The sequence below is a fragment of the Ischnura elegans genome, chromosome 2 (assembly GCF_921293095.1).
Source record: "Ischnura elegans chromosome 2, ioIscEleg1.1, whole genome shotgun sequence".
Taxonomy (NCBI): domain Eukaryota; kingdom Metazoa; phylum Arthropoda; class Insecta; order Odonata; family Coenagrionidae; genus Ischnura; species Ischnura elegans.
Genome location: NC_060247.1, coordinates 121,342,022 through 121,355,105, shown reverse-complemented (window position 1 = coordinate 121,355,105; position 13,084 = coordinate 121,342,022). Strand labels below are relative to the sequence as shown.

The 13,084-nt window shown below is 38.7% G+C and overlaps 1 protein-coding gene across 1 annotated transcript; it reads right to left on the bottom strand.

Annotated features, from left to right (window-relative positions):
* Positions 1-2,458: 2,458 nt before the first annotated feature.
* Positions 2,459-12,808, bottom strand: LOC124174131 (chaoptin-like). Its single transcript, XM_046553252.1, has 4 exons — positions 10,644-12,808; positions 9,577-9,849; positions 5,376-5,587; positions 2,459-2,668 (listed from the first exon to the last, which is right to left on the bottom strand). Exons 1-4 carry the CDS (start codon positions 12,603-12,605, stop codon positions 2,566-2,568), a joined length of 2,550 nt encoding a protein of 849 aa, XP_046409208.1. The 5' UTR covers positions 12,606-12,808; the 3' UTR covers positions 2,459-2,565.
* Positions 12,809-13,084: the final 276 nt, after the last annotated feature.

Sequence of the window (13,084 nt, the reverse complement as noted above, 5' to 3'; positions counted from 1 at the left end):
GTCGTTGCCTTGGTGCCTATCGCTGTGGTGCTGTTGTCTGTCATAATGTTGAACCTACTGCTGGATAATAAAGTTTTGCAAAGGAAAACCACTGTAGTGGAGGTTTTTGGTCCGGTTTTGCACTTTTTTTGCCCGCAACTTTACGCAATGCCGAGGTACAGCGCTGGGATCAAGTGTACATCTACATAATACCCTTCGAGCCACCTCCTGGGTGTTTGGCAGGGGGTGACCAATCACCAAAATGCAGCATGCAAGAGGACCGCCACATGTCATAGTAATATTACGCATAATAGCAAAATATACGTGCTTATTCATAAAAAAAACTTGCCAATGGTTAGTAATTCTTATAGAAAATACAATGCAAGGTTAGAACTATGCAAAAAAACATGCAATGAGTCATCCTCGGAGTCATCCTCGGAGTCACCCGTGAAATACCTCGGAGTTAGACTCAATAATGATCTATCGTGTAATAAACATATTCGAGAGATAACCGGTCAAGGTAATTGTAAAATGGGTTTTGTTAAAAGAATATTAGGAAAGTGCGATGACAAAGTGAGTGAAATTAGCTACTTTTCCCTCGTTAGACCACATTTGGAATACGCTGCCAGTGTTTGGGACCCTCATGAAAAAGGCTGAAAAACAGAGTTAGAACGCGTGCAAAGAAGAGCTGCCAGGTATGTGAAAGGTCGTTACGATAGTCTTGTTAGTGTAACTGACCTCTTAGATAAACTCGGATGGGAATCTCTGTCGGACCGTAGATTGAAAAATAGACTAAACCTTTTAGATAAATTCAAGAGCAGTGTCTTTTCTGACGAAGTTGACCATATCTTGCGGACGCCAACACACTACGGAAGATCAGATCATATAAATAAGATAAGAGAGATAGATTGTAGAACAGACAGATTCAGAATGTCATTTTTTCCACGATCAATAAGAGATTATAACGGCAGCGATAGAACTCGTAAATAGATTGCATGACTTGTCGTGTAGCCTACTAACCTATGTAAAACTTAATGCATGTTTCTTAATTCTATTATTATTTCTAACAGCATATAGTAGTATAGTTTGTTAGTATACGGGACGTTTTTTTGGACGGTGTGGTGTGCATGTTGAAGTCCAATTGCATGCTGGTGATTGATCACCCCCTGCCAAACACCCTAGAGGTGGCTCGCAGGGTATTATGTAGATGTAGATGTAGATCCTAGCGAGAGACGCCATTAATCCGTGTAAAATGTGTGATCAGAGTTCTGCGTCGAACGCATTGAACCCCAGCCCTGTGGCACTTGGTACGACTAAAGGAAAGGCCCTAAAGTGTGACTGCACGAAATTCAGGCATACTGACACGCTACAGACTTAATTTATTAAGAATTGGCAATCATACGTACCTATCATCCGAAGCCTAGAAACAGATATGGACTTCCCGAATGAGATATATTCATCTGAATACATATGGTGGTTAAGGCAATTTTTGTTGCAAAAGGTAGAATACAATAATGGCCCAATATCACTTTTATAACGCGCAAGAATCTCCGTTACCGGCCCTGACACGTGTAGCATGGGCGGATTGCTATAAATTTCCCCATTTCTATTAATTGTCTCAATATTGTTTTATAACTTGTACATATGGAAATAATTATAGTAAAGAAATGATTCATGCTACCACACCTACGACCCCAAATTTCTTTTTCTCAATTTCAACAACTTTCATCGCGGAAACAAAAATTTTTTGAACGGCGTCCATCTTCTTAGTCATTATTCTTGAATGGATTCGAAATATTTTCATTGTTCAATGCATTAAATGGAGAAATTTTATAAGATGTAATCGAAATAGTGTTTAAGATACCCTAAGGTAAGGGAACAAGAAAGTTCTATACAGTTTACTATAATTTTGATTGCTACAGGTAAATACTGTAGGGATATGAAATCTAGCTTATAAGACAATGCGTCAATTTTATAACTATTGCTGTTTGTGATTTTAGTATTGTTCTATGCTTACTTCTTTATCGCTGATGTTTTGTCCCCGTTGGTTTGCCATCAAACATATTTATTCATGTTCTCTCAGCAACAAAACCTTCTCATATTATGCTCATTAAATGAAGTTTCAATTGATCTGAGTTGAAGTCTTATTATTCGTTTTCACTATAATCAGTGTCTTACAGTGGGAATATAAGTTTTAGTTAAGAAACTAAATAAAAAAAATTCACATTGGGGCCGGCCTCGGTGGCGCCGGGGTAAAGTCCCCGACTGCTAACCTAGAGGTCGCGGGTTCGAATCCCGCCTGGGTGGTTTGACCACCATCCAGGGCATGGATGTATATGATTGTCAAACAAGTTAATTGTAAGAGAGGACTATCCTCTCTTACAATTAACTTGTTTGGAGTTTTTAGGAGTCCTAAATTCACTTGTGAAATAAAGACGACATTATTATTATTATTATTAATTATTCATTACAGCTTTTATCTGATAATAATATTAGTCTTATTTTTATGATGACATACATTTATAATTTCATTATGATTTTCAGTTGTTTGATTCAATATCTTTTGCGCTCACAAACTCTGTTTTGTTAGAAACTCCCGCGCGATTTACAAAGTGCCAGCAAGGGGAGAAGGTGATGCATCCAAGTTTCCGGATCGAAGACTCGTTTTCCACGCACTGAAAGAGGTTTCCTGGAAAGCAAAATTTGGTATTTAATATAGATATCAATTAAACATTTAATTTGGAAGTATTCCCTATAAATTTATGTAAACCAAAGGAGGAAGTTCGCTATGGAAAAATATTTGACTTAGCCGGGATATTCCGGGACGTAAGCGTAATTACGGTACGGAAGATTCACGTAAAACGTCGCCATCCCCATAAATGTTTGTAACGACAAAATGAATATTAAATAAATCATTTCAGACATTCTAAGTCTTTCAGATAACCTTAAGCGTTTTATGTTTTTATGGCAAACTTCATCCTTTTGCGTATTTAACTTTGCTCCCGTGTACGTGACTGATTATAAAGTCACTCGTCTCATACAGTGAATAGTGATCGCTATAAATTTCCCCATTTCTATTAATCGTCTCAATATAGTTTTATAAATTGTGCATATGGATTTAATTTCAGTTTTTTAGAAGTACGACTACGACATACTATCTCCATCTCTGTATCACATTTTAGCAAAAAACTTGCGGCGGGAAAAAACCAGATGCGTGTAAAAAGATAAGCTACTGTGCAATGTAAATGACGAGGAATAATTCACGTGGAAATAGAATAATGTGACAAATTAGGAAACGAAAGGTCATACATTAGAAAATTTGTGATAAATCAGTTGAATAGGGTAGTTTCCTTCATCAAAGAAAACGAAAGGCATTGATTGCGATTCGTTACCCACCATTACTGTATTCATAATATACAAAATTATTTGGTTTTATAAATACCGGTTTAGACGAATGGCAATGGTCCATTTTTATCCTCATTTGAAAAGGGCCAGATTGGCGCCCATGCGATGTCACTCCACGTGACGTCACAGGGACCTAGTTTCTACACGAGAAGATAGGAGTTATACATCGTCTGAGGTTACCAATGCATGCATGAGGCGCAGAGCTCAGGGAAACATGTCTTAATAATCACTTATTACAACTGGCTAAGGTCGGAAAGTTTTCTTCGTTTGATAAGGTATTAATAATCCTTATTTAAGCCAAGCGCTACCAGCCAGCAGGGTACTAGGCTACCCGCTAGAAGCCTGCGTCGTATCAGCGCTAAGCCTCGCCTCAAGGTCACCTCAAAGGGCGGCAGCAGGAACCAGAAATACGTCACACGGAGAGATTTCCCGGCATTCATACTTACGCGTCGCGTTTTCGCGCGCTTGAAAATTTTGACTTTTCATTTAATCGCGAAAAATAGATATCGTCATTTAAAAATCTAAAAGCGTGAAATACTTACTCCAGGAGTAATAATCTTTCGATTTAAGCAATAAAAAAAATTTTAGGAAACAACCCTATTCATGGCGATTTAATAAAAAAATAAAGGGACGCATCTCACAGAATTAAGAGCGACAACGGCGACGTGGAATATGATCGGGGACGGTATAATAAGAAAGTAAAAATTTAGCATTACTAAGGCACAAGACCAGAATTATAATAATAATTATTATCATATAAATAGTTTAAGTGCTCCCAAACATTTACAATTATTAGAACAACACAAATAGGGAAGCGCTTGGTGGGGGTAAGCGAGTACCGTGCAAATATTTATAAGACAAAGGATGATATAAATGGTGCACATTTTTACAGCATTAAACACACGGCAGACTTGGCTCTTATACTATTTTTTTTGGCAGATTTCAGTCCTGATGATGAGCGCCGAGACGGAGATTGAAACGTTGGCTGTGATGAAAGAATTAACCCGGTGGGACCCCGAGAACTTTTCACCCCCATACAGCAGACTTACTCCACAGAATGTTTTTGCAGATTTACTATACCCATTCACGCTGTAAAACAATGTCATGTAAGTTTTAAAATAAAATTGCAATATCAACGTATCCAAAAAAATTTTTTTTTAACATTTTGACGATATCATGATTTAATTTTTTCTTGTTATATTCATCCGGTAGTAGATAAAATATGTTTTGAGCATATAAATAAGTGCAGAAATTGTATCTGAAATATGGTTATATGAGGCAATGGGGTAAAGTATCTAATGGTAGGCGGAGGCTCCACTTGTACTGCCTAGGCAATATGTTACCGCTCCACAAGTTAATTTTTTTTTAATTTTTTTAAACATATAAACACCTTAAAGGTACAATATGTAATTCACGAAAAAGTGGCAGCAAGCGGTGAAAACGGTTTTTGAAAGTAATAGTTTTTATTATTGTTTTCTGAAGAGTCAATACGGGTTTAATTGTGCAAATATGCAGACCACCCCAACTGACCAAACCATAGCTTATTGTAGAGATTACAAGAGCATAATAAATCTAATTTAAAAAGATAATTTTTAGATTTACTTAGAATATCGTAAAACGCTCTACAAACAGAAAATTTCAGGACACAAGTACATAAATTCAGGTGGGGATATATCTCAAAATAATATCCCCTTTTGCTTAAACTTGCGGTACTGTCGTAAAGAAGTGATTAGTGTGTTTCTTCAGCAAGCACTGTTGAGCAAGTAGGCAAACTTGGATGGTTAGCCAAAAAGAATCTGGAGTCAGATCCTGAAATCTCTTCAGCACTTCAACGCAATATTTGCGCGGATATTTACGTAAAATGTCGCTACCCTCATAAATATTAGTAAGGCGTCATGACTCAATAACCTGTAAAATTCATTAGTGCCCACACATCCACTTCCATTTTCGGCATTTTGAATCCGTGTATAATACCTCACACGTGGACCCACCTGCAGTAGAGATCTTGAAGACTCACTTTCACTGGCAATTTGATCCGTTTGCCGTAAAATCTCTCATCCTCTGCCACAGGCCGTATTTCCTTCTGGGAGTACTGCAAAAGCCTGTAAATCTGGCATCCACAGAGAATAGGGTTGTGTCCCATTAGGATTGTTGCGTGAGCGAATCTTTTGTCTACATTGCAGTCCTGAGGAACTAACTCCATCTGTGGGATTTGGACACAAAGCCAAAAGAGCGAGTGTTACAGAATTGAATGCCTCGCATCTGATGGGTTGAAATGAAAAAAAACACAACCCTGGTAACTTCTCACTTGAAATTATTCATTGGTACTTGGTATTGCACCAATTGATATTGGTATTAGTACCAATAAATAATTTCCTGTGAAAAGTTACCAGGGTTGTGTATTTTCATTTCAGCATGGATTTTCACAAAGTAAAAGCCGAATCGATTGAATTCATCTGGTGGGTTCTTTGAGACCATAGTTTACATTGATCCTCGTGTCGGGTAAAGCGAACCACATTTGCCCACTTTCCTCGTGTTCAGCACTGAAGGGGATTCTATGAGCCACTTTAATTAATGACTTGATCCGAACCTTCCAGTATTATTTTTTAGTTTGATTCAACTCTTTCCCGGAGAATACAATTTGTTCAGTTTGACGATTGAAGTCTATCGGAATGAATGAATTACTTTGTTAGTCGAACGCTCGTACTTAAGTCAATTGCGCTTAGTCCTTTGAGTGACACCCGATTTTCTAGGTACCATGCCAAAAATGCCGAGGCATTTTTACTGGTCTTGCAGTAGGTTAGGGAAAAAAATTAGGTCTCAAAAAAGTCCTTGTGTAGGCTTTCGCGGTGTGGCGAAGATTCAGGGTGGAGGTTTTCGGGGTTAGCACCGCATAGATCGGTCTCTGCAGACAACAGTTTCGCCGGCATTGCAGCAGGCTTCTTCAGGTCAATGAAGAATTTATGAACTAATAGGAATGATTTGAATATTCGTGTAGTGATAGCATGTGTACGATAATTTATTTATTAATATTCTTTTTTATATTCCTCGATGAGTTATTTACCACTTCATTGACCTGAAGAAGCCTGCTGCAATGCCGGCGAAACTGTTGTCTGCAGAGACCAATCTACGCGGTGCTAACCCCGAAAAACTCCACCCTGAATATGCTCAAAAACTTGAGGAAATCTTTAATATACGTTGTTTCACCTTTTTATCATATTATTTGACGAATTTTTGGCAATATTAGTTAATTTTTATAATTTAAAGAAAATAGTTAATGTTAAAATAAAATGAATATAGACAATTGTATGATTAGTTAACTATTAGCATCTAAGAGTGACATTTCATGAGGAGCGCGATAGCGCTTCCCGGCACTCTAATGGTTAGAAATATTTTAAGATGCTGGCGTTAAATACCTCTCGGGATTTCATCTGGGTAAGCTCCTCGATCTCCATTCATTCCGAGCTTACCCGGATGAGTTCCAGAGAAGAATATACTGCCACCATTCGCCGGGAAAAAGAGAAATCCGTTTTGAGATGTTTATTAGATTTGTGGGCCAAATCCAATGTTTACAAAGGTTAACCTTTTTATGAGGACACACCATGAAATTTTGTGGATGAACTAATAGGAATGATTTGAATATTCGTGTAGTGATAGCATATGTACGATAATTTATTTATTAATATGCTTTTTTATATTCCTCGATGAGTTATTTACCACAAATATAGCACAAATTGGGTACGACGGAGTATAAAAAGCACGATAAAAAAGGGATTCGCGCGAATTTTTCGGTGGAACTAGGTACTTATCTCTGAGGAAGGTGATAGTGCAACCGAAAATATAAATTCGAGTGAGTCTCATCTTTATTTTGTTTTTTATAATGTGTCTTAACCAACCTGGGTTTATAGTTTAGATAAACTTAAATTAGTTATGAGTCGATTCCAAACGTCGATTCTCAATTCCAGCGAATCCCGTGCAAGGAATCGGAATCGAGAATCGATCGCCTAGAGTCGATTCCGATTCCATCGATCCAATAAAGATAAATATTTTATATATAGACTGTAAACTTTGGGCGTAAGTAAGTCCACTATACACCTGAGCATTGCAGATTATTAAGTTGACAATCAATGTCTGAAACAGTAAAAGTGCTTATTATTTTATGAAAGCTGAGGATGCTGAGCTACTATAATACTAATTCACTATTCTTATTAAATATACTTTTTCGGCCACTTTATTGTCTTTGTTATTTCATTCAATTCTTAAATTTTTATGACGTCATTGCTACTGAATAATCAATATCCCATATGTTAGTATGAATTACAATCGATGGAATCGGGAATCGGGAACCGATTTTGGAAGAATCGGAATTGAAATCCAAATCGATTAAAAGTGAAATCTACCCATTTCTAATTTATATATAACTTGATTATGGCATGAGTAAAAAAAGTATTCTATCTCTGTTTGACCCAAATCTAAAGTACAACTGTCGCATTTTTCCCCCGAACCATAAAGGACTTTAATAAACGCTAGTCCCAACCTCGTTAGAGCACTTCTTTTTTTTATAGTTGTAAACGGCTGGTGCCCTAACACCCCCTGCCACACGCCTTTTAGGCGGCTCGCGGGAATATTATGTAGATGTAGATGTAGATAAGGCTCGTAATAGCATGTTGCTAATTATATTGATAACAGACTCTGGCGACGTTGTTATTTTATGAATGAACCTGTAGATCATATTAATGTGGTCTGGAGCAGTTATCGACAGACTTGCATTAGAACCCTACAGAGTTAATTACCAACAGTGGAGCCTGTGCGCCGCTCGGAAAAATAGTGTAAATGTTAAACTATTTTATAAAAACCCATTTGCGAGCTGAAACTGAGTTTTCCAATGCAGATAAGGGCTCTCAATTCTTTTCTTGATTTTCCATAGGTAGGGGACTGTTGACGTGTCGCTCCACCCATAAATACGATCTTGCTGAGAGTAAATAGTCTTGGCAGTATATATAGCTTTTGCAAAACTTATAGTGGACTAGTAATTAAACTTTTCAATCACATGTCAACGAAATATATAAACAAATCATTGTCCTAAATGAATGATCTACCGATTCGATCGATGGATTTTTCTTCCTCATAGGAAAATCTACTAAAATTGGTAACATATTAATTGCGTATTGCTTGCTTTCGCTGATGGTAGGACCTGCCCGCCTTTGTGACGGTGCAGGATTCCTCGTCCCCTCCCCTTCTTCCCCGTCCTACCCCTGGAGGCGTCGTCGGGCTCTCATCGCGGCGGCGCCTCCTTTCCTTGTTCCTTCCCGTCCTTCCCCTTCTGGTGGCAGAGGAGAAAAGCTGATCGCTTATAGTCCCTGCTCCAGGAGTGTATCCTGCGAACCCGACCCAAGGGTTTCGTTCCTATTGTCCTAAATGAATGATCTACCGATTCGATCGGTGGATTTTTCTTCCTCATAGGAAAATCCACTAGGATTGGTAGAAAATTAATTGCGTATGTTTGGTTTCGCCATATAGTGGGCCTTCTCCGCTTCTGTAGCGTTGAAGTGTTTTTCCCCGTCCCCTCCCTTCCGCACCTTTCCTCTCCCAGAGGCGTCGACGGGCTCCTATCGCGGCGGCGCCTCTTTCCTTTTCCCTTCCTCTCCAGCCCCTCCCCGGGTGATCGGGCGTATAAACCACGGGCTTGGTCCCGGCCCCGGTGCGTTGTATCCTTAAGAGGGTTCACCTAGAACCCTCATCGTCTCTGTCCTAAATGAATGAAGCTTTCATTCATCAGCTATCTCCGGATATCATGTAGCTAAGTTTTTTGTCTCGGCGATATCGTATTCTGTTTTTGCTAAAGCTCATTTGAACGTTTATGAGCTTGCCATTGCTTTTCAGCCTAGCTCAGTGGCGGATACAATTCGGTGCGCCCCCCCCCCCTCCTTGCGGGGCCACCCGCAGAACTGCAATTCTCAGTTTTTTATATCATAAGATGGCATTTCCTTGTAAATGAGTATGATCAGTTTGAATAAAACTTCCTTAAATTTTGCATGCGACTTGATCATTTTTTTGTTACGATAAAAGTAAAGGCAGCTTAAGATATCTTTTGGGCACCCCTTGATTTTTTTCTGTACGCGCCACCGGCCTAGTTGAATAAATGCGAGAAGATAATATTTATTTATAAAAATTACATGAATGAGTGGTTACCTTCGTTTCAGGAAGATCGACATGTGTTATTTCGTTGTGCCGTAGGTCAATTTCCAGGTGGCGGGTGTTGGGAAGCTCGTAGTAGTCGTCAGTCTTCACGTAGTTCTTTTCGGAGTCAAAGTGGTTCACATTCAAGATGCCGTTCACGTAAAAAAAGTTGTTGAAAAAGATTGCCTTGATTTTGTTGTAGCGTAAGTCTACGTGCCGCAGGTTTGGTAATAGAGAGAAATATTCGGGCATCTCATCTATCTCGTTGTAGGCTAAATTCAGCTCCTGTGGATCAATGAATGGATTAATTTACAATTTTATGAGCAACCACTAAATAGGGGAAACCAACCCCATATCTAAACTTATCGCTTTTCAAGGGACTGTTACTGATGTTATCTGCTTCTGATTAAAAAGAACTGACGTTTTGAGGCAATCAGGGTCATGAAAGAGACAAACTTGACTGGGGTTGAAAATATATAAGGGGTGAAAATCGAAAACAAACTTAAAAAATCTTTGAAATACCTATCTTTCTTCGCTTTTTATTGCATATTATATGGTAGCAAATAGAAGTTTCGAGTGTTCTCCGCCAGGTGGTGTCTCCCTTGGCTGGCTGGAATCGCGAATAGACTGAATAGCGTAGAGTGGCGCACGGGCCTGCCTGCTACCCGAGTCGGTCCGCGAGCCACGAGCGCCGGGATTAGGAAAGGATCGACCATATAAACCCTATGGGACCGACTCAAGTAGGCGTGGCGTGCCCGTGCGCCGCCCTACGGTATACAGACTATAATGTGAATTTGGCCAAGCATATCCAGAAATAAAATTAGCTATTGGTTGTTTTTTACCAAAACTGTTTATGCATGGTTAAAGCCTATGGGCTAATTAAATTTTATCTCTAGATACGGGAAAATATCCAATTCATCGACGGAATTACTTCTTCACCGATGTTTCCCGTAAATTTCTCCTGAATCTGCTCAAGATTTGTTGTGCTTTAAGTAAGAATTATCCAGAGATAAATTATCATTAAATTTGACAGAGTAGTGGGTATTAAATTGATTTAAAAAGTTGTATTTCTTACTTACCTCTAAATTGAAAGCATGAAGCAAAAACGAATCGCATCTCTCTATTGTACCCGCTGGGTATTCAAGGCAGCCGACAAAAGATATGCCATTCCTTGATAGATCCAAGTGTACCAACTGATACATGTGAATGAAGTTTAATATATGATATTCCACTCTGAATGCATTTTGAAGGGAGTTATTCGAAAGATCCAACGCCTTAAGATTTGTACAATGATTTAGTGAGAGTTCCTCAAATATATTTCCACTCAAATTTAGGGAAACAAGGGTTTTTCCAACTTCAGTTACATTCGGGTGTTTAGTGAGACGGTTGTAGGAAAAATCAATGTGTTCAATGGTTGTTAGGTGGGTATGGAAGAGATTACCTGTGAACTCGGAATTCTGAGAGGAGAAGGGTTCAGTTGTTTGAATGAAATTGAAAGATAGATCGATGCGCTTTAGAGCATGCAAGTGTTTTAGTGCGTCAAGAGAAATTCTTTCCAGTCGATTCCTTGCCAAATTCAATTCTTTCAAACGAGGAAGTAATAGAATTGGCAGCGAGGATAGACGATTCCCCTCCAGACTCAACAAGAATAAGCTCGCTCCTTCCAGAGGAAGGAATATATTTTCAGGCAGATGTTCAATTGCATTATGGCTGAGATCTATTTTACTCAATGTCTGGAGCCCAGAAAAGAAATTTTCGGAGATGTTTGAAATGAGATTGTTTGACAGATTTAACTCTTCAAGCGCATCAGTAAATCGGAAGAGTGTTTCAGGTAATACAGAGATTCTGTTGAAGGAGAGGTCTACCTTCCCAAAGTGTAACACTGCGGAAAATACGTTTTCTGAAATCCAAGACAAGTTGTTATTACTGCAGTCGAAATTGAGTGGATGTATATTGGTTTGGTGAAAGAGATTGTGATAGTCCTCACGCTGAGAAACAGTGATTGCAATTTCATTTTCGTTGGGATTGGAATTTAAAGGAGTGGTCGCCGCTACAGTGGACTTATTGGGTGTCTTCACACCATTGCCAGAGTTAATGAACATACCTTTTGGAACTACGTTTCGCTCTAATGCCAAAAGATTGTTCCCGCTGAATTTTAACCCCCAAATGGATCTCAAAAGAGTTAGGCAATGCAAGTCTATGAATTGAAGACGGTTATCTTCTGCTTCTAAATATCGCAAGTGAACCAGTGTACACAAGCTGCTTGGGAGCAGCGAGAGACGATTTCTGTTCAAAATTATCATGTTTACATTTTTAGTGGAGACAAATATGTTTTCATCTAATTGATCTATTTGGTTTCCAGATATATCAAGTGTTTTAAGTTTCGTGAGACTTGCCAGTGATGGGACAGCCTTTAATTTATTATTCGTCAAATGAAGTTCTCTTAAAGGAAGGAAGTGGGAGAAAATATTTTGCGGAAGGTATTTCAATGATGTGTTGGTTATATCCAAAGCTGTTATGGTTTCCGATGTCCCTCGAAAAAGATCATCAGGTATGTTTGAAAGAGGTGGGCAATTTATTGAAAATTCTTTAAGATAACGAAGATTTTGGAGGTGATGACTCCTGAAACTGAACATTTGTAATCCATCGCAATGCAGGGATAGTCGAATGCTTCCTACGTTTTCCGCGTTAGAAAATAATCTTTTAGGCAAAATGGAAGAAAATTCCCGCTCTGGTGGAGAACATCCGCGGACGCCGAGGGAGAAAGCGGACAGATAGTCAAAATATAATTTTGAGGCGAACTGGTAAGGACCTGAACCAGTTCCGTTATCACATTTAACCGCAATACTCAAATCCAAAGCGATTCCCAGCTCCACGTGTACTTTGTCTTGACAGTGGCAAGAGTACGAGTATGGCTTTAAATAGCAATCGCACCCAGGATGGTTGAAAAGCTTCCGTAAATTGTGGTATCTCATGGCGGAAGAAAATGCGAGAAATATGGCAGCAGAGAGTACGATGCGTGAGGGATTTTTTCTAAACATTATGAAATTCTTAATGAGGAAATCATACACCACTTTATGTCGTGACTTTACGGATTTGTTTCCTAAATTTCCCCGCTAAGAGAATAATGTGTTTTTCAGTCCAATACTGCTGCCTTCATGGTGGATGCTTTCTCTATACAAAAATAGTGATTCTGATTTTAGGTAATCCAACTGTCGCTTTGTCCCTCAGTCTTCACTCGAGATCGTCCCAGGGTCCCTGAAAGAAATTATGATTTTATAATTATGTATGTGATCAAGTGAATGGGTGAGTGGGTTGAAGGTGATGTAGAGTGGTAGCTACATGCAGTACAGTTTAACTGCACGAATTTATAAATACGAGCTAAAAATTCTTTATAAAGTATATCCAGAAACGCTTCAATTAATACATTTTAATAACTTTTTCTTATACTTTTTAAATTTTAAGGAGACATTTTAATATCTATCACATATGATACATTATGGCTATGAAAAACTATTAC

Coding starts and splice junctions, on each gene's coding strand:
- LOC124174131 (XM_046553252.1), bottom strand. CDS start 12,605: ATGTTTAGAAAAAATCCCTCACGCATCGTACTCTCTGCTGCCATATTT. Junction 9,850..10,643: donor TTCATGCTTTCAATTTAGAG/GTAAGTAAGAAA, acceptor ATTGATCCACAG/GAGCTGAATTTAGCCTACAA. Junction 5,588..9,576: donor TCGATCTTCCTGAAACGAAG/GTAACCACTCAT, acceptor CAAATCCCACAG/ATGGAGTTAGTTCCTCAGGA.